General features: G+C 43.3%; 1 protein-coding gene and 1 long non-coding RNA gene across 2 annotated transcripts in view; one reads left to right on the forward strand and one right to left on the reverse strand.

Annotated features, from left to right (window-relative positions):
* HECW1 (HECT, C2 and WW domain containing E3 ubiquitin protein ligase 1) overlaps nt 1-24,960 on the reverse strand; it is a 252,853-nt gene that overhangs the window by 38,854 nt on the left and 189,039 nt on the right. Inside the window, exons 17-21 of the mRNA XM_007981511.3 lie at nt 22,979-23,062; nt 22,433-22,542; nt 16,360-16,480; nt 15,484-15,597; nt 14,362-14,514 (exon numbers count right to left, since the gene is read on the reverse strand). Of these exons, the coding sequence (XP_007979702.2) occupies nt 14,362-14,514; nt 15,484-15,597; nt 16,360-16,480; nt 22,433-22,542; nt 22,979-23,062 (582 nt within the window). The remainder of the gene's footprint in view (nt 1-14,361; nt 14,515-15,483; nt 15,598-16,359; nt 16,481-22,432; nt 22,543-22,978; nt 23,063-24,960) is intronic.
* LOC140709639 (uncharacterized) lies at nt 1,667-14,756 on the forward strand. The gene is made up of 3 exons (XR_012090302.1): nt 1,667-2,076; nt 11,356-12,501; nt 13,235-14,756. It is a non-coding gene; the product is annotated as an uncharacterized lncRNA (long non-coding RNA).

The following is a 24,960-nucleotide window of genomic DNA, read 5'->3' on the forward strand; positions in this document are numbered from 1 at the left end:
CTTTCATATTTTCTAACTTCTTATGTATTAGAAAGTCTAGTGAAAATCTATCGTGTCTGCCTGGGGTAGATTTCATTTCAGAGTGTGAAAATTGCATGAACAGCCAGCTTTTCTTCCTCATACTCTTTGAAAGGCTCTTGACGCTGCTGACATCTAAGGCAGAATTTCTCAAAGGTGGGGGTGACCCTTCCATTGGTATCTGAATCCCTGGGGTGTTTGTTAAGATCTAGGTGCCTGGAGATCAGACTCTATGGGGTGGGTTATGGAAATCTGCATTTAAAATAAATTCTGCAGTTGCTGACTAAAATTTGAGAACCACCCATTCCAAGTCCCTCATCATATTTTTAAGATGAAAAACATAATCTGAAGGTCAAAAGTGAAGTTTTTTGCCTTAGGCATCACTCATTGCATTTTCCTTTTGGATACTGGAAGAAGGAATGGAGGACAAAGGCTTTTCTAGAAGCTGAGAGTATGAAGGGCTCTACTTAGCCTCCTCTCACACCACCACCTACAGGCACACGCATCCTTGCCTCCTCACACCCCACTAATTAGGGGGAGTCTTCTTTTTATCTAATCCCCCTCATATCACCAGACTCTCCCTCTCTCTGGTTCTTGCTTTTGTCGCCTCTCTCATTAGTAAGTACATCTGCAATCTACACTTGCCATTTATTTCCCTCAATCTCAAGGAAAAAGGGGCTGACTCTTTTTCTTTTTTCTTTTTTTTGAGATGGCGTTTCCCTCTTGTTGCTCAGGCTGGAGTGCAATGGCGAGATCTCTGCTCACTGCAACCTCCACCTCCCGGGTTCAAGCAATTCTCCTGCTGGGGCTGACTCTTTTTCACAGTTAATCTCTCCACTTGGGCTATCTATCCCCTTTCCCTGCCTCCTCTGGGCTCTTGTTCCATCCGCTTTTTGCTCTGTCTTATAATTCAAGACTTTCTCTCTCTTCTGACATTGTCTCCTCAAAGGCCTTGCATCCTTCTAGCGGTCCCACACAGCCAAGCTCCTAGAAAGAGCAGTTTTCAGGGCTGTTTGATGCTGGTATTTAAAAATACGAGCAAGGCCAGGCATGGTGACTCATGACTGTAATCCCAGCACTTTGGGAGGCCAAGGTAGGTGAATCACCTGAAGTCAGGAGTTCGAGACCAGCCTGGCCAACATGGTGAAACCCCTTCTGTACTAAAAATACAAAAATTAGCCAGGCCTGGTGGCACACACCTGTAATCTCAGCTACTCGAGAAGCTGAGGTGGGAGAATTGCTTGAACCCGGGAGGCGGAGGTTGCAGTGAGCCAAGATCTCGCCATTGCACTCTAGCCTGGGAGACAAGAGCGAAACTCCGTCTCAAAACAAACAAACAAACAAACGAGCAGAACTACCTTTGGAAAGTGAACACACCGTATAAAGAGTAAGGGGAAGCACCAGCAATGACATCTGCACCATGGAGCTGTTTTTGGAATAAATATGGGGGAAGCGGAGTTTTGATTCTTTGCAGCTCCCTGTCCTCCTGGCACAATCAAATTTCCCTGGTCCTGGCTTTTATACCAAGGCCAGCATTGCTGTCATTCCCTGTGCTCTGTGCACATTCTTGTGGGCTGAGTTCAGGGTTTGGCCATAGGCTAGTCTCCTGTCTCCACAGCTAATAGTGGGTTTGGTGTAGGCCCTGGCATCCCCACCAGTGGTTTGCTTTGTAATTTTTCCCTCTTGGTCTGTGGGAGGACTGAGGCATGGCGTCTGGAACTCCTGTGCAGCTGCAGGCCTGCTTGGAGGGTGAGGTGGCTGTTGTGGGGCAGGTGAGAGCATACCAGGGCCATAGCTAACCTTCAGCCTTCATAAAGAGCCCACGGCAACTCTGTGGGAATCCTTCCAGGAGCCCGCTTATGGCTGGAGACAGAGGTGTGGCTTCTGTCTAAGCTTTTCCCTCTGACTCAGTCCAGGAGGCCACTGTCTTGGGAAGCAAATGATAACAGCATCTGGGAGATTCTCTTCTAGATGGACTAGCAGGGAATCAGGACATGAACTCAGTGGACTGACTGTACCGAGACTCACCTGGTCATTACTTGACGGTCATTACTTAAAGTAAGTTCTTCAGTTGCCAACATTTGAAAACTAAAGTGTGTGGCTCAGTTATGCTGGTCCAATAACCAGAGAGGTCTAATATATGAGTGTCTTCGTTCATTCCTGTGGCTATAACAAAATACCATGGCTTGAGTAATTTATAAATAATAGAAATTCATTTCTCACAGCTCTGAAGGCTGAGAAATCCAAGATCAAGATGCTAAAAGATTCAGGGTCTGGTAAGGCCTTGTTCTTCTCTGCTTCTAAGATGGACACCTAGATGTATCCTCAAATGGCAGAACGGGAAGAGCAAAAGGGACTAGGCCACTCTCTTCAACCTCTTTTATAGGGGGACTGATCCCATTCACAAAGGTGGAGCCCTCGTGACTTAATCACTTTCCCAAAGGCCTCATTTCTTTTTTTTGTTGTTTGTTTTTGAGATGGAGTTTTGCTCTTGTTGCCCAGGCTGGAGTGCAATGCAATTAGGCTCACTGCAAGCTCTGCCTCCCAGGTTCAAGTGATTCTCCTGCCTCAGCCTTCCTGAGTAGCTGGGATTACAGGCATGTGCCACCATGCCTGGCTAATTTTTGTATTTTTAGTAGAGATGGGTTTCACCATGTTGGTCAGACTGGTCTCAAACTCCTGACCTCAGGTGATCCACCTGCCTCGGCCTCCCAAAGTGCTGGGATTACAGGCATGAGTTTCCTTGCCCAGCCAAGGCCTCATTTCTTAATACCATCACCTTGGGGTTAAGTTCCAACTTGTGAATTTTGGAAAAACACATATATTCCAACTGCAGCAATGACATATTCCAAGGTTGAAAATGTTTTCCTAAAACTCTAGGCCTACAGAAATACTTTTTATCCTGCAAAAATTTTGCTTAACCTTTTCTTTTTCCAGTCTTCCATCACGAAAACAGTGGTTCTCAACAGAGTGGTTTTGCCTTCTAGGAGAATTATGGCAATGTCTGGAAACATTTTCGGTTGTGACAGCTGGGGGTGGTCGTACCTAGTGGTGGTGCTACTGTACCTAGTGGGCAAACTCACTCTCTCAAGGCCTTTTATAAGGGCCTTACTCCTATTCATGAGGACTCTGCTCTCATCATTTAATCACTTCTTAAAGGCCCCACCTCTTAATATCATCACATGGGTGATTAAGTTTCAACATATGAATTCTGGGGGATGCGTCATTCAAACCACAGCAGGCACTCTTATGTCCTTTTGGTGAACTAGGAGGCTGAGACTCAGATAAGTCAAGAAAGTTGCCCAGGGTCTACTGAGAGTTGGAGCAGGCATGAAACCTGGGTTTGCCTTTTGCTGTGTGGCACCTGCCTCAGGACCTGAAGGGTGCTGCCTCCATGCCAGAAACCACGCTGGCTGCAGAGGGCAAACCCGAACACTAAGATGCTGCCCTGATCCAGTTTCAAAGCTAACACAAAGTGGCCAGGGAGGGATGGAAGGAGAGACGCAGACAGTAGATTAGAGCAGTGCTTTCTCAAGCTATTTTGCACAGAAGCATAGAGATGGGGAGGAGGAAGAGCCTGAGGGGCTCAGTGGACCAGTCACCCCTCCTCCTTGCCAGAACCTGGCTCCAATTCCATCTGTTCTAGATTGGAGAACAAGGTTCCCGCTAAAAGGGTTTGGAAATCTTTGTTTTTTAAAAGAATTCAAGAGAAGATGAACATATTTGTCTTGAGAAGGTTCAGGAAATCATGAAGAAATCATGCAGTATTTTAAGTGGATTTTCAGGGTGGGAAATTTGCGCCCACGTAAATGACAGAAGAGGAACAGAAGAAACAGTCGAGCACATATGGGCAGCGGAGCAAAGCCTGAGGAAGCGTGGGGAGGGCAGAGGAGGAGCTGCTGGGAAGAGGCAGATGGTGTCTCAAGGCAGGTGGTCTTGTGCTTTGGCTGTCCTGAGAATGCGAGGAGTCCAGACTCCATTTTGTAGACAGTGGGGAATTAGTAAAGAGGTCTGTGCTGAGTAAAGGGGGGAGAAATGGCAAAGAGAGATAAAGAAGGGAAGAGACCAGGGGTAGGGTGAGCATAGTCGTACCACGTACATGAGGCATTTACAATATGCCAGGAGCTCATGTGTAGAACAGTTTGGAGAATCCAGCATCAAGTCCTTAGGTGCTAAGAATTGTGCATTGATGAATGCATATCTAAGATATTTGTTTTCCACTAATAATTAAGCTAAGACATTTATACCAAATGGCATCTTGGCTGTAAGAGATTTATTTATTTTTTACACACAGACGTAATTTTAATATAGATTTTGGCTTCTCTTGGCGTGGCTGGCTGGCTCCTGTCACCTCGGCTCATCTCCTGTGACACACATTGATAATCTAAAATGTGCCCTTCCATTTTAAAAATCTGAATGACATAATCACATACTAATATATTTGTATTTATGTATCTCTAGCTACATACACACAGGCTTGGGGTTACTATTTTTCAATTTTTGAATTGCATTCTTCATGCTTTTCTGCTTTTCTTCTCTCAACAATATCTTGAGGAAATCTCTCTCCATCACCTGGAAGCTTCTAATTCAGTCTTTTTTATGCCCCATATGACTATGCAGTGTGGATCTGCTGTAATACATGTAACCATTCCCCTGCCGATGGACATTTGCATTGCTTCTAGGTTTGTGTCTTTACGAACACTGCTGAAATAAACACACCAGTGTGTTTTGTGCAGCAGTCCAGCATAGCTTTTAAAAGTCTGCACTCAGCCAGCCGCGGTGGCTCACGCCTGTCATCCCAGCACTTTGGGAGGCCGAGGCGGGCCGATCATGAGGTCAGGAGTTTGAGACCAACCTGGCCAAAATAGTGAAACTCCGTCTCTACTAAAAATACAAAAACTAGCTGGGTGTGGTAGCGGGCACCTGTAGTCCCAGCTATTCAGGAGGCCGAGGCAGAAGAATCGCTTAAACCCAGGAGGTGGAGGTTGCAGTGAGCCAAGATTGTGCCATTGCACTCCAGCCTGGTGACAGAGCAAGATTCTGTCACAAAAAAAAAAAAAAAAAAAGAAATTCAGCACTCTAGAGTTAGACTGCATGTGATTGCTCCTCACCTCTGCCACTTACTAGCTCTTATACTGGGCAAGTTTAAGCCTCTATGGGTATCAGTTTCCCATTTGTAAAATAGAGGATTATAACAGGTTATGTAATTCATGTAGAGCCTTTGCAAAAATACCTGGCCCATAATAAGGGCTCAATAAATATTACCTGTTATTATAAAAGTACTGGATATTAGTGCTTTTATTTCTATGAGATAACTTTATGGGCTAAAGGGTATCTGGGTTTTTAAAATTTTAGTTTATACTGTGGGTTGGATTTCCCCCCAAAAGGCTGTAAAATTGCTTCATGCCTGTTTCTACCAACAAGGTATGAAAGCATCCTTTTACTCATGTCCCCTCCAAAGATAAATAACTCTTTAATTTTTGTCAATTCGATCGTTATAAAATGATATGTCATTGTTACCTTAGTTTTCATTTCCTTCACCATTGGAAAAGTTCAGATTTTTTAATGGGTTTATCAATCATTTGAATTTGTTCTTCACTGAACAGCTTTTTCTTATTCTTTGCCAATTCTCCCAGGGTTGTATCTCCTCTTTTTTTCAAGTTGTAAGAGCTCTTTGAAATATGTATTACAGATTTTCAACCTCTGATTTTCTTGAGTTGCAAAGATTAATTTTCAAGATCAAAACTTGTCTTTTGATCTTGTTTATGGTATTTTTGTCGTAAAAGTATTTTAATTTTTATATATTCAAATACATCTTTCTTTTTTTTTTTGGAGACAGAGTCTCACTCTGTTGCCCAGGCTGGGGTGCAGTGGCGCGATCTCGGCTCACTGCAACCTTCGCCACCTGGGTTCAAGCAATTCTCCTGCCTCAGCCTCCCGAGTAGCTGGGATTACAGGTATGTGTCACTAGGCCTGGTTAATTTTTGTATTTTTTAGTAGAGATGGGGTTTCACCATGTTGGCCAGGATGGTCTCAAACTCCTGACCTCAAGTGATCCACCCGCCTCGGCCTCCTAAAGTACTGGGATTACAGGCACGAGTCACTGTGTCCGGCCTTTCTTTTCTTTTATAGATTCTAGTTGTTGATTAAAAAGATTGATTGTCTCTAAAAAGGTCTCTACCACTCAAGGTTTCTTGAGTTCATTTTATGTTCTCAATAATTTTTATGTTCTAGCATATGCATAAATTCACGTAGATTTTCCTGAAGAAACTTCATTCCTTTTTTTCACGTGTTTTCAAAGTTGAGAGGAATTTAACATAATTTTCTTTTGGTTGCATACCCAGTTACAGTACGGGCATCATTAACTAAATAGTTCATTCTTTTCCTACTGAAAGTTTCTCACATGTTCTAAAGAAAGCTGGGTTCAGACATAGGACAGGCAGAGTCCCAACCAATCCCACTCATTCTATGGTGACTTCTCATCTAATTTTTGCTCCACATCTTGTTTGAGAATTGATAGGGAGGCTACTGAGATTCAGCCAGAGATGGGGTCAGCAAAGCTCTTGTAGGTGTTCATGAAAGAACCCAGGAACTGTTGTTAGGGGTAGGGCTGGGGCTGGGGCTTACCTGATCTTAAACTCAGATCAAAAGTCCACACTGAGCTCTTCTGTCAGGAGGGCCCTGGGAGGTTGAAGGGCCATGAGACACCCAGTGGGATCTCATAATGTTGTGGTTTCTACCTACTAATTCAAGACTCTGCAGATGTAGCAAAGGATATTTAAAGTGTGTTATCCAGGACTTCTTAAGTTCCATAAAACTCTACAATTACACTTAATACCCACTTACCCACTTGGCCAAACTCTAAACATGCACAAAAGAGCTTCCCTCCTCCCCCACTTCCCCTTGCTAAAGACCTGAAAACAGAAGATTTTTACCACCCAGGGAGTATCTGCTTGGGAAGGGAGAGAGGTCGGGGCTGGGGCAGAAGGAGGCAGGGGAGTCTGTTTCTTCTGCACTTAGCAAAGGGCCTTGGCATCCTCTTGGAAATCTCAGTCTGAGAGGTGGTAGAATGTCTGTGACACCTGTAAGGTTAGATTCGTCACCACCACAGACATAAAGGAGGACACAGACATTTTGGTGGCTGCAGAGAAACTGATTAACAGCCTCAAATCTGAAATCTGGCTCTGAAAATCCTTCTCACACTGACAATTATGTAAAGAGTGACTCATAACGTAGTCATTTCTTAAAATGATACATGTTAGCACAGGCATAGGCCACATAACCACGTTTCAGTTAATGACAGACCACACATACAGCAGTGGTCTCAAAAGATTATAATGGAGCTGCCCTACACAGGTGTGCCATTTCTTATCTTCTATACAATAATTTTACTGTACCTTTTCTATGTTTAGCTATGTTGAGATATACAAATGCTTGCTATTGTGTTACAGTTGCCTAAGGTATTCAGTATAGTAACATGCTGTGCAGGTTTGTTGCCCAGGAGCAATAGGCTATACCGTAGAGCATAGGTGTGTGGTAGGCTCTGCCATCTAGGTTTGTGTAATTGCACTCTATGATGTTCACACAATGATAAAATTGTTTAGTGATGTGTTTCTCAGAAGTCTTCCTGTCGTTAACTGACACATGATTGTACTTAAGACAAACAAAATGTGTCTGAGGCTCTGGTATTCTTCCTAGAAATAGAGAAGGAACTCACCTATTTCAATCGTTCAGACTTAGGGCATCTTAGATTTGCTCCGAGAAAAGTGACATTCAGAATAATTGGGACAGAAAGAATTTCCAGTGGTGATTTCAGAGAGAATAGTTGGTAGGAGCTTAAATGACACTCAACAATGAGTGAAAAGCCCCAAATTTATTTTTTTTACTGTTTTTATTTATTTTATTTTAGTTCAAATATTCTGAACTAAAAATTGAAATGAGATAAAAATTCTCATTAACCAAGAAGTTTTACCTGAGAAGCATTCCATCCATCCATTCTTCCATTCAACCATCCATCTATCTGTCCAGCCTCCCTTCTTCCCTCCCTTCTTTCTTTTTTTCCTTCCTTCCTTCCACACATATTTACTGAGTGCCAAGTTTGTGACTAGGAAAGCTACAGGCAAGACTCTGGTCTCACTGGGTTTACATTTTCGGGAAGAAATGACAACAAATTATAAACATATTAATACTTTATACAGTGATAAATGCAGTCAATATATTAAAGTAAGATGTTAAGTTGGAAAATTATAAATGGATGCACTATTTTAAATTGAGTGCTCAGGAAAGACCCTTAGAGAAGGGAATGTTTGAACTTAAATGTGAATCTTTCCTATATAAACATAATAGTTTGAAACTATATGCAAATTATATGGAAACTATATGCATTCATGTTTCCAAAGTTCCTTGTACCTCATTATTACAATATGATGTGATAAATACTATAATAGAGGTACACACAGTGGTGGTCACATTGTATTTTAATTTGACCAATTATATGTCTGACTTTGCCTTTGAATGGGGGCTAGATCTTGATGCTAGAGCCATGATACCTAGGTTCCTATTCCTGCCTGGTCCTCAACTATGGCCTTGTTTATGTCTGTGCCTCATTTTCCCTCATCTGTAAAAGTAGGATAACTCAGTATCTGGGTTATAATATTGTTATAACAACATTACATCTGGGTTATAATATTGTTAGACAGTGGCTGCTATATTTAGCAGGTTCTCAATGGATCCTTCATTATTTAGCTTAATTATTAAATTCTGTATCCCTAAAGATATAAAATCAGGATACAATAAATATGAAAAGGATAAAAAAGTAGCATATGAGTGCCTCATCAGTATGCAAATGACATCATCATAATCAAAGAATGAAGATATAAAATTTGGAATAGGCCAGGCACGTTGGCTCATGCCTGTAATCCCAGCACTTTGGGAGGCCAAGGAAGGTGGATCACCTGAGGTTAGGAGTTCGAGACCAGCCTGGCTAACATGGTGAAACCCTGTCTCTACTAAAAATACAAAAATTAGCTGGGCGTGGTGGCATGTGCCTGTAATCCCAGCTACTTGGGAGGCTGAGGGAGGAGACTTGTTGAACCCAGAAGGTGGAGGTTGCAGTGAGCCGAGATTTTGCCATTGCACTCAGCCTGGGGGACAAGAGCGAAACTCCATCTCAAAAAAAAAGAAATTTGGAATAGTATTCATCACCTTCTGTCATCAAAGACACATACAACAGACACGCACTGTTCTGTAAATTGTAAGATTTCTGGTGGATGGGTTGAATGTCCTGAAATGTATAGGCTCTTGTGGTAATTTTCCATTCCCTGCTCTCCTGTCCTCCACTAATTTCCCATCTTTTTCTGCCCTGCTCTGTGACCTAGGGACTGGCCACTGTGGGTTGCAGTATCTGGAGAGCCTCTGTCCTCTGGTTTATGGTTGGGTTTGGCCGTTGGGACTGGAGGGTGAGAGAAGAGTGTTGATTGACAGGGTTATTTCCCAGCTTTGACCTGCTGTGGCCAGGTCTGGCAGGGGCTGTGTCCATGAGTGACCACAGTGTCCATGGGTGGTCCCTTATAGGCTCCAGCTTTGAAAGAGCTCTTCTGATTCTATCTCCTCTCTCTCCTTGGCCTGAATATTATCACTGCTGACTTTGACAGGGTCCTTTCAGTATGGAAGTCAGTCGTACAAATCAGTAATGAAACAGCAATTGCAGAAAGTCTCTTTAGGCCAAAGGCAATATGACAAAACAAAACAAAAAACAACAAAAAACCTGACCAAAAACAAAACAAAAAAACAAAACCCACAGACAGTTTTTTTTTTTCCAACTTATTCAACGTGTGTAACACAGAATTTTCACTAGATTTATTCATATTGGTATGTCTCAACACTGGACTAGAAAGAAAGGAACTGGGTGGAATCATGATGCCCTGCTAGGGCTTTTGATTAAGCTGGCTCTATTCCAAGGGATACAAAGCCCACACACAGGAAGCAGGAAGCCCAGAATGTCAAGTACCTACTCTCAAAGGGGAGCTTTCAGAGGATGGACACAGTGTCAGGGGTTTCTCCATTGATGTCTTCAGGCAGTGCCTCACCCGGAAGTGGTCGCTGCAGGAGCACGTGCAGTGTGAGAAGGAGGAGGCCTTCCTTCAGTAACAAGCAGCATTCACGCATCATGGAGAGCAGATTCCCAGAGTGTAAAGCTCTTAAGGGACATGTGCATTTATTGCTGACTTTTTAAAACCACAGACAATACAGAAAAGTGTGAACTTTGAGCAATTAATCGCACATGGCAGGAAGGAGCACTCTATTAATCTTAACCCTGGTAGAAGGAAGAGACTGGTGTGACTTGTGGAATAATATTCATTTATGCACCCAGTGGTCGGGGAGCTGTTCTGAACACCTCAAAGTGCCAGGCATTGTGCTAGAGTAAAATAAGACAAAAGTGTCTCTGCTCTGATAGGGCTTATTTTTTAGAGGGAACTCAGAAAATGTGTAAAAGGATGGGACCCAGAAGAAGGTCAGCAAAGGATAAAGAAGCAGAATAACAACAAAAAAAAAGATAAAATTGACCACTGCAAAGATGCTGCCTCCAGCCACAGCTGAGTACCATGTCAATCCTGAGTGATGTTTAATCCTTTGAAGCCTTATAATGGATTTTTGCTAGGCATTAAAAAGTATAATCATGTAAGAACAGCTGTGTTAAAACATTCATATAAACTCTACTCAGTGCATTTGGTTTCTCAGTTATTCCTCCATAGCAAGCCAATCGGTATTAAATGTGTGTATGTTAAGTGGTAACAATTCTTCCAGTTAAGGGAAAACTCCAGTACTTTCACTATTTCACTAGCCTACAAGCAACTGACTTTTAAATTCATCTAATTTTTATTAATGATTATGATAACATATAAAATTATGCTCAGTAGTACAAAATAGATCCATTTAGCTCATCAGCATTTTATACATTTATAAATTTTATAAAAGATGAATACCAATTACACAGCATTTTCTGATATGCCTTACTAGAGAATAAAATTTCTGTTTTTGGAAAAAACCAACAACAACTTTTGAAGCTGACCTGTGTTTGCCATGTTTATTTCGGGTCTGTGGTTATGCTTATCTCTGATTCCAGAGTGAAGGGAAGTGGGCAGGGCGTGGGTGTCCATGAAGGCACCTCTGTCCTCCCTGCAGGTCAAATCCTGCCCTGGCTTGTCTTGTGTCTAGGGACAATGTCCTGCTTTACAAAGTCAAGGCTGTGCCCATAAAAAAGCCTTGTAATCTTTTGGTTTCTCCACTTGCTCATGAGTGATGCACAGGCCCTGATGATTGTCATCCTCTTCACAGCCTCCATGACTCTCCTGATGAACTCCCTCAGGAGGTGGAAGGAGCGCCTGACCCCGATCCGACATCAGCAGCAGCCACGCCCACCCTGTGGGCGGTTAAGAGGCAGCCAGTGGCATCAGTTGTGGGCGATCAGATTTGAGGACTCAGGATTCTGGTTTCCTGAGTGTCCTGGACCTGCCGGCTGCAGGAATGACAGTGACAGTTCTTCAGGCAGGTGCCACAGCACCCATACACTGCCAGCATTTTGTGCAAAATACCCAAAGCCACATCACCAGATCTGGGCTCTCCTAGCCTCCCTTTGCTAAAATGCTGGCCAAAGAGCTTAACGAGCCACTCAGGGGCACAAGATAGGTGAAACCTGCATGTTTTGTTTGTTAAACTATTTGTCTCATGGCACAAGATGGCTTACTGTATGAAAATAAACAAAAGGAATAACTGCGGCATCATGGTTTTGTTAAGATGTCCAAAGCTGATCAGGGCTTCCTGTTAAAATCTAAATAAGACTCTTCTTAGGCGGCTTACATTCAGTCAGCTGTGGCTCTGTGCAAAGAAAACCAGTTTCCCTTGCTCAGGAATTTGCAGCCACTGATAAGAGAGGAAAAGTGTGACTCCACCTGGAAGGTCATGATACAATCTGCTCTCTGACCCTGTGGAGGTGCAGGGGCTTGTTCTGCATGCCAGGCTGAGGACTCTCCGGACTGAGGCATTCACAGTTGAAGCTTTAAATCAGAAGGGAGTTCCCTGCCAATTTCATCACAAGTCAGCAGCATCCAAAGAGTGGCGCTGAAGAAAATCTCATCACCGTGGGTTCAGTTTAGATTGCTAGTCGGCTCAGAAAACTACCTGCAATTGTGTTTCCAGGATGCATCACAAATACTCTCCACATGAATGAGACCATCAGCGGATGAAACTCAGCATGCTTAGTGCGGGGCCAAGTCCTCTAGCAAAGGACACAGCGGTTAACCTGCATTTCGAGGGCAGGCACTGCCAAGCCCTCATCAGGGATCATCCAGAGAACTTTGGTAATTCGTGCAAAATCCCTGTATCACATAATTTCCTTCCTTAATGTGATAAAGTGTAACGGAAACATCTGCAGAGCCTCTTCAGCCCTGCAATGCATGGACGAGCAGAAGGCCACAAAGCCAGGTTGATTGCAGGGACGGGGCAGCAGGCGAGGCATGGTCACTGTGGAAAGCGACGGAGGCCACTCTTAACAGGTAGTCCAGCCAAGTGGGGGCCACAGTATCTTCCCTGCTTCCCATCAGGCCTTCACCTGTGGCCTTATTTGGTGGCTGCACAGAAACATGCTTGACACCAAGGTTTTCTTCAAATGTCGGCTTCCATTCATCCCACCGTGGTGCTTGTCCCTGTTGTCCTATGCCACTGTCCCCTCTTTTTGTAAGATTCACAGACTCCATTCCCCACTCCCTGACCCCCTACCTCCGACAGAACGAGATATTTTTCCCTTGTGATTGAATATAATTCTCAGGCTTATCTATGTATCTCAGGCAAACACATGCCCACATGTGTAGATGTGAATAAGTGAGCATTGAAGCTATTGTACTGTGATCGTTGGTTGGCTCATGTGTTCCTCACACTAGTCTCTTTGAGGCATGAGACCTTGCTCATTTTATGTTTGTATCCTCCCAGCACACACTATGTGCTTGATTTATAAGCGTTAAATTAGCGAAGGTATTCCTGACACTACCTAGCATAGTCTTATATGGTAAGATATTTGATGAAAATATTTCTCTGTTGATTGCTGATTCCAATTCATGACCTCTAAGACACCATCTTAAATTTCATGCTCACAAACTAAGAGCTAGCTGAGGGATTGTATTAGGTATAATCTGTGTATGTGTATATTCCTGTGTTACAGGTCATAGCACTCTCTACCATCAGAATGGAGCCTGCCTTAATGTGAGCTCAGTGAGAGGCAGATTCCATTCTCGGGCCCTTCCACGGTGACTTGCCTGCTCTGCTCCATCATCCACTTATTCACAAGTTCTGGGGCGACAAAGGGCACGTTTTGTTTCATCTTGTACCAAACCCTCGATGTGCTCTCACTCACTCTACCTCAGCTCAAGAACTTCAGGGGCTGGGAGTGCATTTGGAGAGAAGGCATGTGCAATAGCTGGAAGCCTTAGCACAGGTGGGTTACACTGATGCTTTATAGCCAAACTATAGGAACTTGGGTTCTAAGGCCAGCAGGATTAGGTGTTACCCCAGTGGCTCCCCTCAACAGCAGCATAAATAAACCATGTCAGAAGAACCCACATTAGCCATCTCCAGGACTCCTTTCCCTCTCAACAGCAGGAGCTCCTGCAGTCAGAGCAGCGGTAATTTTCAAATCAGGCATGTGGTGATGCAGCAGGAAAGTGCCTGCATCCCAGGTGTTCCAGCAGCATTCTGGAGACCGCTAATACCCACATCTGCACCACAAAACTGCACAGCATTGATTGATACCAATCTTCCTACACATATCAGTAAGTGGTAATAGAATGCCTCAATAGCAGACAACTCAGGAACCAAAGACATACTGGATTTTCAAGTCAGAAGAATACTTAGAGATCATCTGACCCAATAGCCATGTCTTACAATAAGATGCGGAAGCCAGTGTCCACGGTGCTAAAGACATCGGTCCAAGGTCAAAGAATTTCAAACCCATAAATACCTCCAAGAAGCCTCCACTGGGACCTTATGATTTTAGTAACATTATCAACATTCATGACTTATGTCTACTGATCTTAGTGTCTTCTCAGTAGGCAATTATTCTTTCTCACATCAATTTGCAGTTGATATATTATCAGCATCCTTGGTAAATTCATCTTGTGTTCTGGGTGAAGACTAACAGAGTCTCCCTTCTTGGGCTGCATCATTCACGCTCATCCCTCATAATATCTGGCCACTGCTCTAAACACAGCAGCCTTTGAGAAATGCTTCTGAATTCTGACTAAGAAAGAGGAGAACTTTCAAACACAAGAAAGTGAACATTATAGAGCTTACCACTCAAGATGGTTTTCTACAAATGCGGACATGGGGCTGATCTGCACCGTGTAAGTATCATTTGCTGAGTACTCAAAGAGTCCATAGTAAGGGTTGAAGAGCTCCTGAGACAGAAGGAAGAAGAACTCCCGCGAGGGACCACTGTAGTCCAGGCTGCAAAGAAAGCAGAGGTCCAGGAAGCTCATTCTGTGCCCAGAGGTGAGGGGACCTGTTCACACCCAAATTCTAGTGTGCCCTTTCAGAGTTGGGTGCTGGGGAAAGCAGAGAGCAGCCTCTGCTCTTTGGAGTGAATCTCAGTGGAAGTATCAATCCTCATCAAGAAAATGAGGATGCAGTAATTGGTTTGGAGATGTTTCTTAACCAGATGTCCATGAACAAACTCTCATGGCAGCTTTCCTTAGTGTTTTCTTTTGATCATCTAACACCTCAGAGCTAAAACACACAGCCAGCCCACTGAACACAAGGCCTTTGTCGTGGGACACGTAAAAGAATTTTCTGCAACAGTGAGTGTGTGCATGCATGTGTGTGTGCATGTGTGTGTGCATGTGTGTGTGTGTGCATGTGTGTGTGCATGTGTGTGTGTGCATGCATGTGTGTGTGCATGCGTGTGTGTGCATGCGTGTGTGTGTGCATGCATGTGTGTGTGCATGCGTGTGTGTGCATGCGTGTGTGTGCATGCGTGTGTGTGTGCATGAGTGTGTGTGTGCATGTGGGCTTGTCCTTCATGGTTGAGGTGGTTTCCCATGAAATCACTGAAATGATATGAAAAGTTTGGCATGAAGTTGTATACATACGCTTTAAGAGAAAGAGGTTTTTAAATTAGATACTCAGAAGCGTACAACACCTAAAAAGGAAAGATCCAGTGCCCTGGGACTGTATTTTTGGCTTATCCTTTGACCATGTGATCTCAGCCTCTTGTGCATGCCAATAATCTTAGCTTTTTGAAGAACATGGCATTTTTTGAAGCTTGGCAATACCTGAAAAGAAGGACATCCTGGGAAGGAATCGCCTTGGGGTGAAGGCTGACAGCTACCCTGCTCCTTCCTGAGAAAAATCACCCCTGATCCTGAGGCTCTGGCCCACCCACGCTTAGGTGTCTGCATAAAACTCCTGGTGTCTCACCCCTCTTCTCCAACAAAGGTGACGTAGAGCTTGTTTCGCTGGAGCTCTTTCCGCGAATAGGCCATCACTTGATTGAAGGTTCCCTCCAACAAATGATCCCGGCGAATAATGAGCCTGAGAAGGAGAAGGGGTGGTGAGTGGTGGCCCTCAAGTCAGGATGCTGGACAGGGTTCTAAGTGAGTTGTGAGTGCCCAGGTTTAGGTTCTCACTCCCCAGCCTCTCCAACGAGAGGAAAGAGCAGGATGCAGGTTCCGTCAGTTCATCGAGGGATTATCTGAACACGCTTTTCAAAACATCAGGAGCGCAAGGAAAATGTGTACACTTCTTGTGCATGCCATCATATGGAACTGCTTTTAAGATAGTTCATTTTGATCAACTCATAGGATATTGCTTAAGATTCCTGAGTTTGGGTTCAGCTTTTTAAGTTGAAAATAATAAACCCAGAAGGGAAACTATAAACAACATTTTACTTAGACTTCAATTACAAAGTTACCAAGAGTCTTTAAATTTGACTAATGAGTTAAATTTTTTTCCCAAGAATAAGTGAAGGAAAATATGAGATTTTTTATTTAGTTCAAGATTCCTTGTTTTCTGAAAAGGTCTACCCTGTGATTTTCTACATGCCTTTGTCTAAAATACTCTGTTCTTTCTCATTCTCTTTTCCTCTCTTACCTTCTCTTCCTGCCTCCCTTCCAATTTCCTAATGTCCTTTCTTCTTTCCTTCCAGCTTCCCAACTTCCTTCTTCCCCCGCTTCAGACCATAACCACTACCACACCAGAGTAGCCGATCTCAAAAACAATATTACAAGGGTGTAGGGGAGAAGGGGATAGAAAAATCTACTGTCTGAATTCAGTGCTAAGCACTGGAACACTCACTTAATTTTCCCTGGACCCTGACCAAATCCTTTGGCTTCCAGTTTTCTGTAGAAATTGCGGAGCTTGGCCTCAAAGTCTCTCCGGTAGGGGGAAGGGGCTCTTGCGCTGGCTCTCTGTAAACCTGCAGAGAGAAGCACACAGAGGTCATCACTTTCTTTTTTCTTCTTTTTCTTCTTCTTCTTCTCCTTTTTTTTTTTTTTTTTTTGAGAAAGAGTCTCGCTCCGTTGCCCAGGCTGGAGTGCAGTGGTGCGATCTCGGCTCACCGCAACCTCCACCTCCTGGGTTCAAGTGATTCGCCTACTTCAGCCTCACGAGTAGCTGGGATTATAGGTGTGTGCTACCACACCTTGCTGATATTTTTTGTGTCTTTAGTAGAGACAGGGTTTCACCATGTTGATCAGGCTGGTCTCAAACCCCTGACCTCAGGTGATTCACCCGCCTTGGCCTCCCAAAGTACTGGGATTACAGGCGTGCACTACCACGCCCAGCTAATTGTTGTTAATTTTTGTATTTTTAGTAGAGATGAGCTTTCACTACGTTGGCCAGGCTAGTCTGGAACTCCTGACTTCAAGTGATTCGCCCGCCTAGGCCTCCCAAAGTGTTGGGATTACAGGCATGAGGTCATCACTTTCTGTGGAAGAACAAATATGCAAAGTGACAGTAGAGCAAGAGCCCAACAGAGGCACATTCTGGCATCTCCATATTCTTCTTCTCCAAGAAGTCCCTTGATTTCCATCACTCTCTCAGTGGCTTTTATAATAAATAGAAATAATATACTAAAGTATACAAATAATATACTAAATTCATTTATGAGTTCTAATGAGAATAAATATTTATGTCTTCCTCTCTAATTCTTTCAAGTTATACTTCTCTTAAAAGGACCTAGATGAGCATTTTTCTTGGCTTTAATTGTACTTGCATAATCTAAAATAATTAACATAAACTGAACTAAACTTTCCTTGTAAGTTGCTACAAGAAGTGATTGAAACTATAATGAGGTAAGTAGGACTTTAGTATATGTGTCCATCATGCTCCTGTATTGATATTGATGCTCAAATAAACATACCTGTACACAAAGGCTCAGAGCATTTAGGAGTTTATATTAGATTAGAGTTTATATTAGATGACCTTGCATCATAAAAGTAAAGTTTACAATAATAATAATTTGTTAACTCTATATAGGGGAGAACTTTTGTCTCATTTAGAGTGCTTTGTAAACACTTTACTATATATACCTTTTAATTAAAAAAAGAATGGAAAATTAACATTCTTACCCGAGTTTTAAAGGTGGTCAGAATCAAGGCTTGCCCATTCAATAACCATTTATTAGTTACTTACTATATTCCGGGTACTAAGGTTACAATTTAGAGAAGACTGATGCTGGTAAACTCTCAGAAATGAGTATATAATACAAGTTACAATGATTGTTACCTATGAAGGAAAGAAACCCAGTTCGTTGAGATCACAGAGTCTGCTGTGATCTCATCTGCTCCTTGCCCAAGAGTGCCTGATTGCAGAAGTGGGGGAAGCAGACAGGAAGGTTCATCTAGGGATGAAGCTCTGCCAGAGGGTGCAAACAAAACGGAGAGGGGAGTTCAGGCTAAGTCTGGGAAGGCATCTCTGGGGACAATCTGAAGAATAAATAGGCACAAATTAGACTGCATGGGTCAAGAAAAGCTTTGCCTTAACTAAGAGAGAAGATGAGCTGGGAGAAGAAGAGCATTCCAGGTGGAAGATCAGCATGTGCAAAGGTCCTGTGGCAGAATGGAAAGTGGTACTCCAGTTTGTCTGGAGCACAGGGTCCAAGGACCAAAGTGGTACAAAAACAAGGCCTGAGAGGTGGGTAGGAGCTGCATGAAACAGGACAAGGTACATTGTTAAGCAATTTTGTTTTATGCTAAGGGTAGTAGGAAGCCCTTGCATAACGGCTGGCATGATGTCACTTGAATCATAAAAACATCCATCTTCCTGCAGAAGAGAACAAAACCCCAGAGGACCAAGGTGGATTTAAAGAGCTCAAGTGGGACTAGGCTAGTGTCAGTGGAGATGAAGCAAAGTAGGCAGAGAGGAGATGTATTTAAGAGGCAGTGAATTGGATATAGGTAGTGAGGGAAAGTTGGGTTTCAGATTTTGTAACTGAACGCCCTGCGCTGACATTCACTGAGATGGGGAGTAGTGGAAAAAGAATACATTTGTGAGGGAAGAGTATGAACTTTGTCTTTGATGATAGTCCCTTTGTCTGGAGAGAGACACAGTTTGAGTGGAGAAAAAAGCCTGGGTTTGAGCCTTGAGGATGATAGGAAGAGGAGGATGAGGCCGCGGGAATGGCCAGGGAAGTAGATGAGATGTCTGGAGTGGTGTCCCAGAAGCACACTGAAGAGGGGATGCTGGGGGACAGCAGCTGGTCATGTTACAGGCTGCTGAAGATTAGGATGGCTGAGAATGGCCTGCCGGATTGGGTGGCCAGAGTTCATGGCGACCTTAGGGAGGACACCTCCTTTCGTGACCTCCAGGTGTGACAGAGAAGATGTGTGCAGGTTTGCTAGTCTTGTGGGTCTGATGGCAGGCCTTTGAGAACATTTCTGCTGGATGGCTTCAACTTCTCAGTGAAGTAAAACAGGATGTCATTTGCTAGGAGAGAGGAGGGGTGCTGAGGGTTGGAGGCTTTAGGGGAAATGTTTGAAATAATAGAGGAGATAGAAAAAAATGTGCTAGAATTTTCCTTTGGATGGTCAAGATTCATATGAGATGAGAGATGACTAATTTAGAATTAATAATCTGCCTTGTGAGGTGAATTTGCCCAAGAGTGCCTGATTGCAGAAGGGGGGGAAGCAGACAGGAAGGTTCATCTCGGGATGAAGCTCTGCCAGAGGGTGCAAACAAAGCGGAGAGGGCCAGGGGAGTTCAGGGCATTGGCAAGGGTGCTACTGAAATGATGAACTGCAGAATCTATGCTGCATCAGGGAAAGACGTTAGAAAGGAAAGGAGAAAAGTCCATGAACCAGAGGCCTTGATGAGGCCAAAGGATGGTACTAGGGAGGGTAGTGGATCAAGCACATCGGAAGGGAAGAGGAGGTTTGAATTAGTGATTGTGGAGAAGATCACAAGGTCAGGAATGTGATTTTGGGAGTAAGTGGTTGAGGCAGGGGAGGAGAAAGTCATTGCAGACAAAGTCTAGAGACTGGGAAGCCAGGGAACAGAATGAGGGTCCCTGTCGATGTTGAAGTCATCCAGGAGGATGGAAGGACCTGCTTGGGAAGGAGAAGAAGACCACAAGGCAGGGGCCACAGGCCTTGAGAATGAGAAAAAGGTTGGTAGATGACAGTAACTGGGAGAAAGGGAGGGGAGGGATATGGCTGAATGGTAAAAGCAAGGAAGTATGGGGAGCCCCGCCCACCTGGGCCCCACAACACCTGGGCCTGAGGGAACCAATGGCCATCACTTGCAAAGAAGTGGTCTTGCTGGAATACCAGGTTTTGGGATGTACACAGAACTAGAATACAGGTCTGTTGGTGCAAGTATAATTTTCTATCCAGCACATTTCAGTATATTTTATTAATTATGATTTTCACTACCGCTGGTACTGTCACCTGTTCCTACGATGGCTGCTGTTCATTTCTCAAATAATTTATGCTTTACAGAGTACTTTGGCATAAACTTCATGATTCACCATCTCTGTAGCACCTGGGTAGATTTCATACAGGTCTAAGAGAATAGGGATTGTAAAGTTTAAAATTAACATATTTGGATTACATATTCTAGGATCCTGTGGTCAATGCTAGAGAATAAAGAAGTACTTTGACAAAATGAATTGGATGATTACTTAGATTCATGGCATCAGTCATATCTCTATCTGGCAAGTTTATTCCTTTTAGAATATCCAAATAATTTTCATATAGGAAATAACTCTTCATTTACTCTTATTTTTCTATTTGCGGTATGATACCTCTCCCATATAATGATGTTAACATCATAGTCTAGTATCAAAGCATAAGCACATTATTGGGCTGGGAGAATCTCTACAACATGGCAGACCATCATGCAGTCCTACAGCTTCTTCAAACTTTCCCCCCAAAACCCCCTACTTTTGTCTTCGCTCCCCAAAAGTAGGTCATCCTGTGAGCGCTGAAAGTGTGTGGCTGTACTGATGTCGGCTCTAGCAAAGCTCCTGGTCCCCTTAGGCAAGGGGATCTTAATTATGTTGTGTGTCAGAGGTAGTAAGCATTGCACATTTCCTTAACAATGCTGTTGGTACACTTGTTTGGAGGAAGTGACAACAGGGAGATACAATCTTGAAAACGTATTTTAACAGCAAAACTACCTCTAAGAGAGAGTTCTGAGTGCTACAACTTGGAGGAACCAGACTAAAAGATACTCTAGTCTGGAGATCTACGGCAGTACTGAATGATACTAACTCTGAGTGTGAAATCCCTTTCTCAGAGAAAAAGCTTATTGCCAAGTTCTGTTTCTCTTGGGAATTTCACCACTGGCTTCAGAAACCATGGTCCAACCCTGGCCCTAGAGCTTGTGAGATAGGATGTTCCTAGATATTTCAAACTAATCTCTTTTATTTTAAATGAAACCTACAACGATGTGATAATGCAAGTCAAATACGAATGGAAAAATTCTCTGATATCTGGATCCAGTCTGGAGGTATGGATTTGACCTAAGCTCTTTATCTTGATGAATCCAGAAAATATCTCTTTTTTCGTTTGTTTGTTTTTTGAGACAGGGTCTTGCTCTGTTAACTAGTGCTTGGAGTGCAGTGGCACAATCTCGGTTCACTGCAACCTCTGTCTCCCAGGTTCAAGAGATCACATCTTAGCCTCCTGAATAGCTGATACTAAAGGTGTGCACCACCACACCTGACTAATTTAAATTTTTTTTTTTTTGGTAGAGATGCGGTCTCACTATATTGCCCAGGCTGGTCTCGAAGAACTCTTAGGCTCAAGTGATCCACCGACCTCAGCTTCCCAAAGTGCTGGGATTGAAGGTGTGAGCCACTGTGTCTGGCAAAAATATCTTTTATTCACTAAACAGTTCAACATATATATTCCCTCACTTGGAATGGAAAATACCTGCAAAGAATTTTTGTACCACAAGTTCATTCTCATACATAAAGAAAATGGGGAATAATTTTGAAATGTGTACGAAAATTCTTTGGAATCTTTGTGGAGATATAACAATGGTTCCTAGCAGCTCTATCACCAAAAGTGGTGTGCAGTCGATTCAGAGTCACAAGGTAGAATGTTTCAGAAAGGGCTCTTCCCTTCGACATGCTTGGAGAGTGACTTTGGAATGCAATAGTAATTTAGAGCAGGGACAGTAACCTTTTTCTGCGAAGGACCAGAGAGTAAATATTTTAGGCTTTGCAGACCATGTGGTTTCTGTTGCTATTACTCAGGTCTGGTGTGAAAGCTAGCATAGAACAGGCATGGCTGGGGTCCAATTACACTTTATTTATGGACACCGTAATTTAAATTTCATACAGTTTTCATGTGTCATAAAATACTATCTTAATTTTTTTTTTCTTTTTTTCTTTCTTTCTTTCTTTTTTTTTTTTTTTTTTAGATAGGGTCTCTCTTTGTTGTCCAGGTAGGAGTGCAGTGGTGAAATCACAGCTCACTGCAGCCTCAACCTCCTGGGCTCAAGGAACCCTCCTGCTTCAGCCTCCCTAGTAGCTGGGACTACAGGCACATGCTACCTCACTTGGCTTATTTTTAATTTTTTTGTAGAGAAGGGGATCTTGCTATGTTGCCCAGGCTGGTCTTTAACTCCTGGGCTCAATGATCCTTCTGGCTTGGCCTCCCACAGCACTGGGATTACAAGCATGAGACACCTGCCCAGCAAAATTTTTTTTTCCCCAACCATTTCAAACTGTAAACCCCATTCTGCTTGGGGGGCATTACAAAAAACAGGCAGCCATTTGTCAAAACCTGATAGAGTGCATTTTCAATTAGGGAATTGGGAAGGCCAAGAGAAAGAACACACACATACAGTTGCCTTTCATTCACCTTCACTGGAGGAAACACATGGCCACTTAACAGGAGCTATTAGGCCAGATTCCTGTTACCTGGGGAGTTCTGAGGTGAAGAACAGGGTGAACAGCGAGGAGAGAAGCTATACCCAGGGTGGAAGGCAGCCTGCAGGGGGACGTAGGACATAATCTCTTCTTCAAAGAGACTGCAAATGAAAGAAAAAAAAAAAGAAAGAAAGAAAGAAAAAGAAAAGTCAGTTTTACCTCCCTGGGAAAGTGTTCATGAATTGGGGTAGCAGCAGTTACAGTTCTCACAAAGCAACAAAAGTTATTAGATTTAAATGTAGTATAGAAAGATAGGTACATCCCGCTTGCAAATTCTCAGTGTTGTTTTAAACCCTGATTAATCCTAAAACAATGTTTCCATCAAGTACTTTACGCAGCTCTTGCTACCTCAGTTGGCAAATCTAAGGACTGTGGTGGACACGGGTACAAGGGTGGGGCCCCATTTGCGTTGCAGTTACTAGAATCCTCTAGAACAAGCGGTGAGTGTTTCAGTCTAGGCCATTTTCAGTGTGGTCGTGATGGAGAAGAGCTGCCCAGGGAAGCTTTTCCAGAAGGATTTCAGGCCTAGCCCCTTACCTCAGCAAAATGACCAGATCTGCATCACAGGACAACTTCTCAAGCCCGTGATTACCCTCAGTCCGAATGTAATGGATTTTCTCCCTGAATCATGCGAGAAAGAAGAGGAAAATTAGACGCCAACACATAAGCTCAGGAATACATCTTCTTCGGATCTCTTATTTCCTTTTCCAATACTGCTGAATAGCAATGTCCTAACGTCCCATGTATTTTGCAGAATTCTAAGCTCGTATCACAGGCTCTCAGGATGCTCTATAACGGATGGCTTTTCTACAGACTTGCACAGGTACGGAAGCTGAGGAACACAGCAAAGTTAGGTCCTCAGGTAGCTAAGACAGTCAGGAGTGGAGCTGGGTAAGAGACAGCTCCTGAAAGACCGTTCTGGGGCCGGGCACAGTGGTTCACACTTGTAATCCCAACACTTTGGGAGGCCAAGGCGGGTGGATCACGAGGTCAGGAGTTCAAGACCAGCCTGAGAAATAATGGTGAAACCCTGTCTCCACTAACAATACAAAAATTAGCCAGGTGTGATGGTGCCTGCGTGTAATCCCAGCTACTCAGGATGCTGAGGCAGAAGAATCGCTTGAACCCGGCAGGCGGAGGTTGCAGTGAACTGAGATCATGCCACTGCACTCCACCCTGGGTGACAGAGTGAGACTTCATCTCAAAAAAAAAAAAAAAAAAAAAAGACTGTTCTGGGCTCATGTCATGTTGGAAGCCATGGGAAGAAAGAGTGAGCTGGCGGGTGGGTGTCTCTTGAAAAATCTTGTGCCTGATGGAAAATATATAATACCACATTGGGCACAGAGGGGGCCCGGCCCCAAGAACCAAGAACAGTCTCCCAGGTCAGTCAAGGCACAGGCATCAATTTTGTCTCTGTTAGCTACAACTTCATCTATTCTGATCCTTTTAGACAACCTCCAACTCCAACTCGGCAAATTGTTTCAAGTAAGTCTATGGATAAGTAGGAGTTTTTGGATCAAATTAACTTTTTAATTTGCTTCCCTGATGTTATTCAAATATTACAAACACCATATCCAGAATCTTTCTATTGTATGCATGCTTCAAAGGAGTTAATATTTTTTGTCTTTTTTGAAGAGATGCAGTAGAAATCAGGGAAAATTAAGGATCTGTTTTTTAAAAAATCTTTAACTTTTTTCTTTTTTTAATTTTTACTTTGAGGTAATTTTAGAGTCATGTGTAATTATAAGAAATAAACAGACAGATCCTGTATACCCTTCACTCAGTTTCTCCCAGTGGTAAAAGATGGATGATTTTCTTTTCTTCTGTTTTCTTTCTTTCTTTTTTTTTTTTTTTGAGACAGAGTCTTGCTCTGTTGCCCATGCTGGAGGCAGTGGTACAATCTCAGCTCACTGCAACCTCTGCCTCCTGGGTTCAAACGATTCTTGTGCCTCAGCTTCCTGAGTAGCTGAGATTATAGGCATGCACTACCACACCCGGCTAGTTTTTTGTATTTTCTTTAAAAAAGAAATCATTTTTTTGAGACAGGGTCTCACTCTGTTGCTCAGTCTGCAGTGCAGTGGCCTGTTCATGGCTCACTGAAGCCCCAACCTCCCAAGGCTCCAGTGATCTTCCTGCCTCAGTCCCCTCATGTAGCTGGGACTACAAACACACACCATCGGGCTTGGCTAATTTTTGTATTTTTAGTACAGAGAGGGTTTCACCATGTTGCCCAGGCTGGTGTTGAACTCCTAGGCTCAAGAGATGCGACCGCCTCAGCCTTCCAAAGTGCTGGGATTGCAGGCATTAGCCACTGCACCTGGCCCAAAAGATGAATGATTAAAAAATATATGTATATTTTCCAAAATACTGCAGATACGACTTTTTCCTCTCTTTGATTGTATTAATATAAATCCAAATCTTCACCATAACTTAGAGATTTTCAGGCAAAAAATATAATCAATTTGACCTTTTGGCATGGAGATCTTTTTTTTAAGGCAAGGGAAGATTTTGAGCCTCTA

Source organism: Chlorocebus sabaeus, chromosome 21, assembly GCF_047675955.1.
Source record: "Chlorocebus sabaeus isolate Y175 chromosome 21, mChlSab1.0.hap1, whole genome shotgun sequence".
NCBI classification, from domain to species: Eukaryota; Metazoa; Chordata; class Mammalia; order Primates; family Cercopithecidae; genus Chlorocebus; species Chlorocebus sabaeus.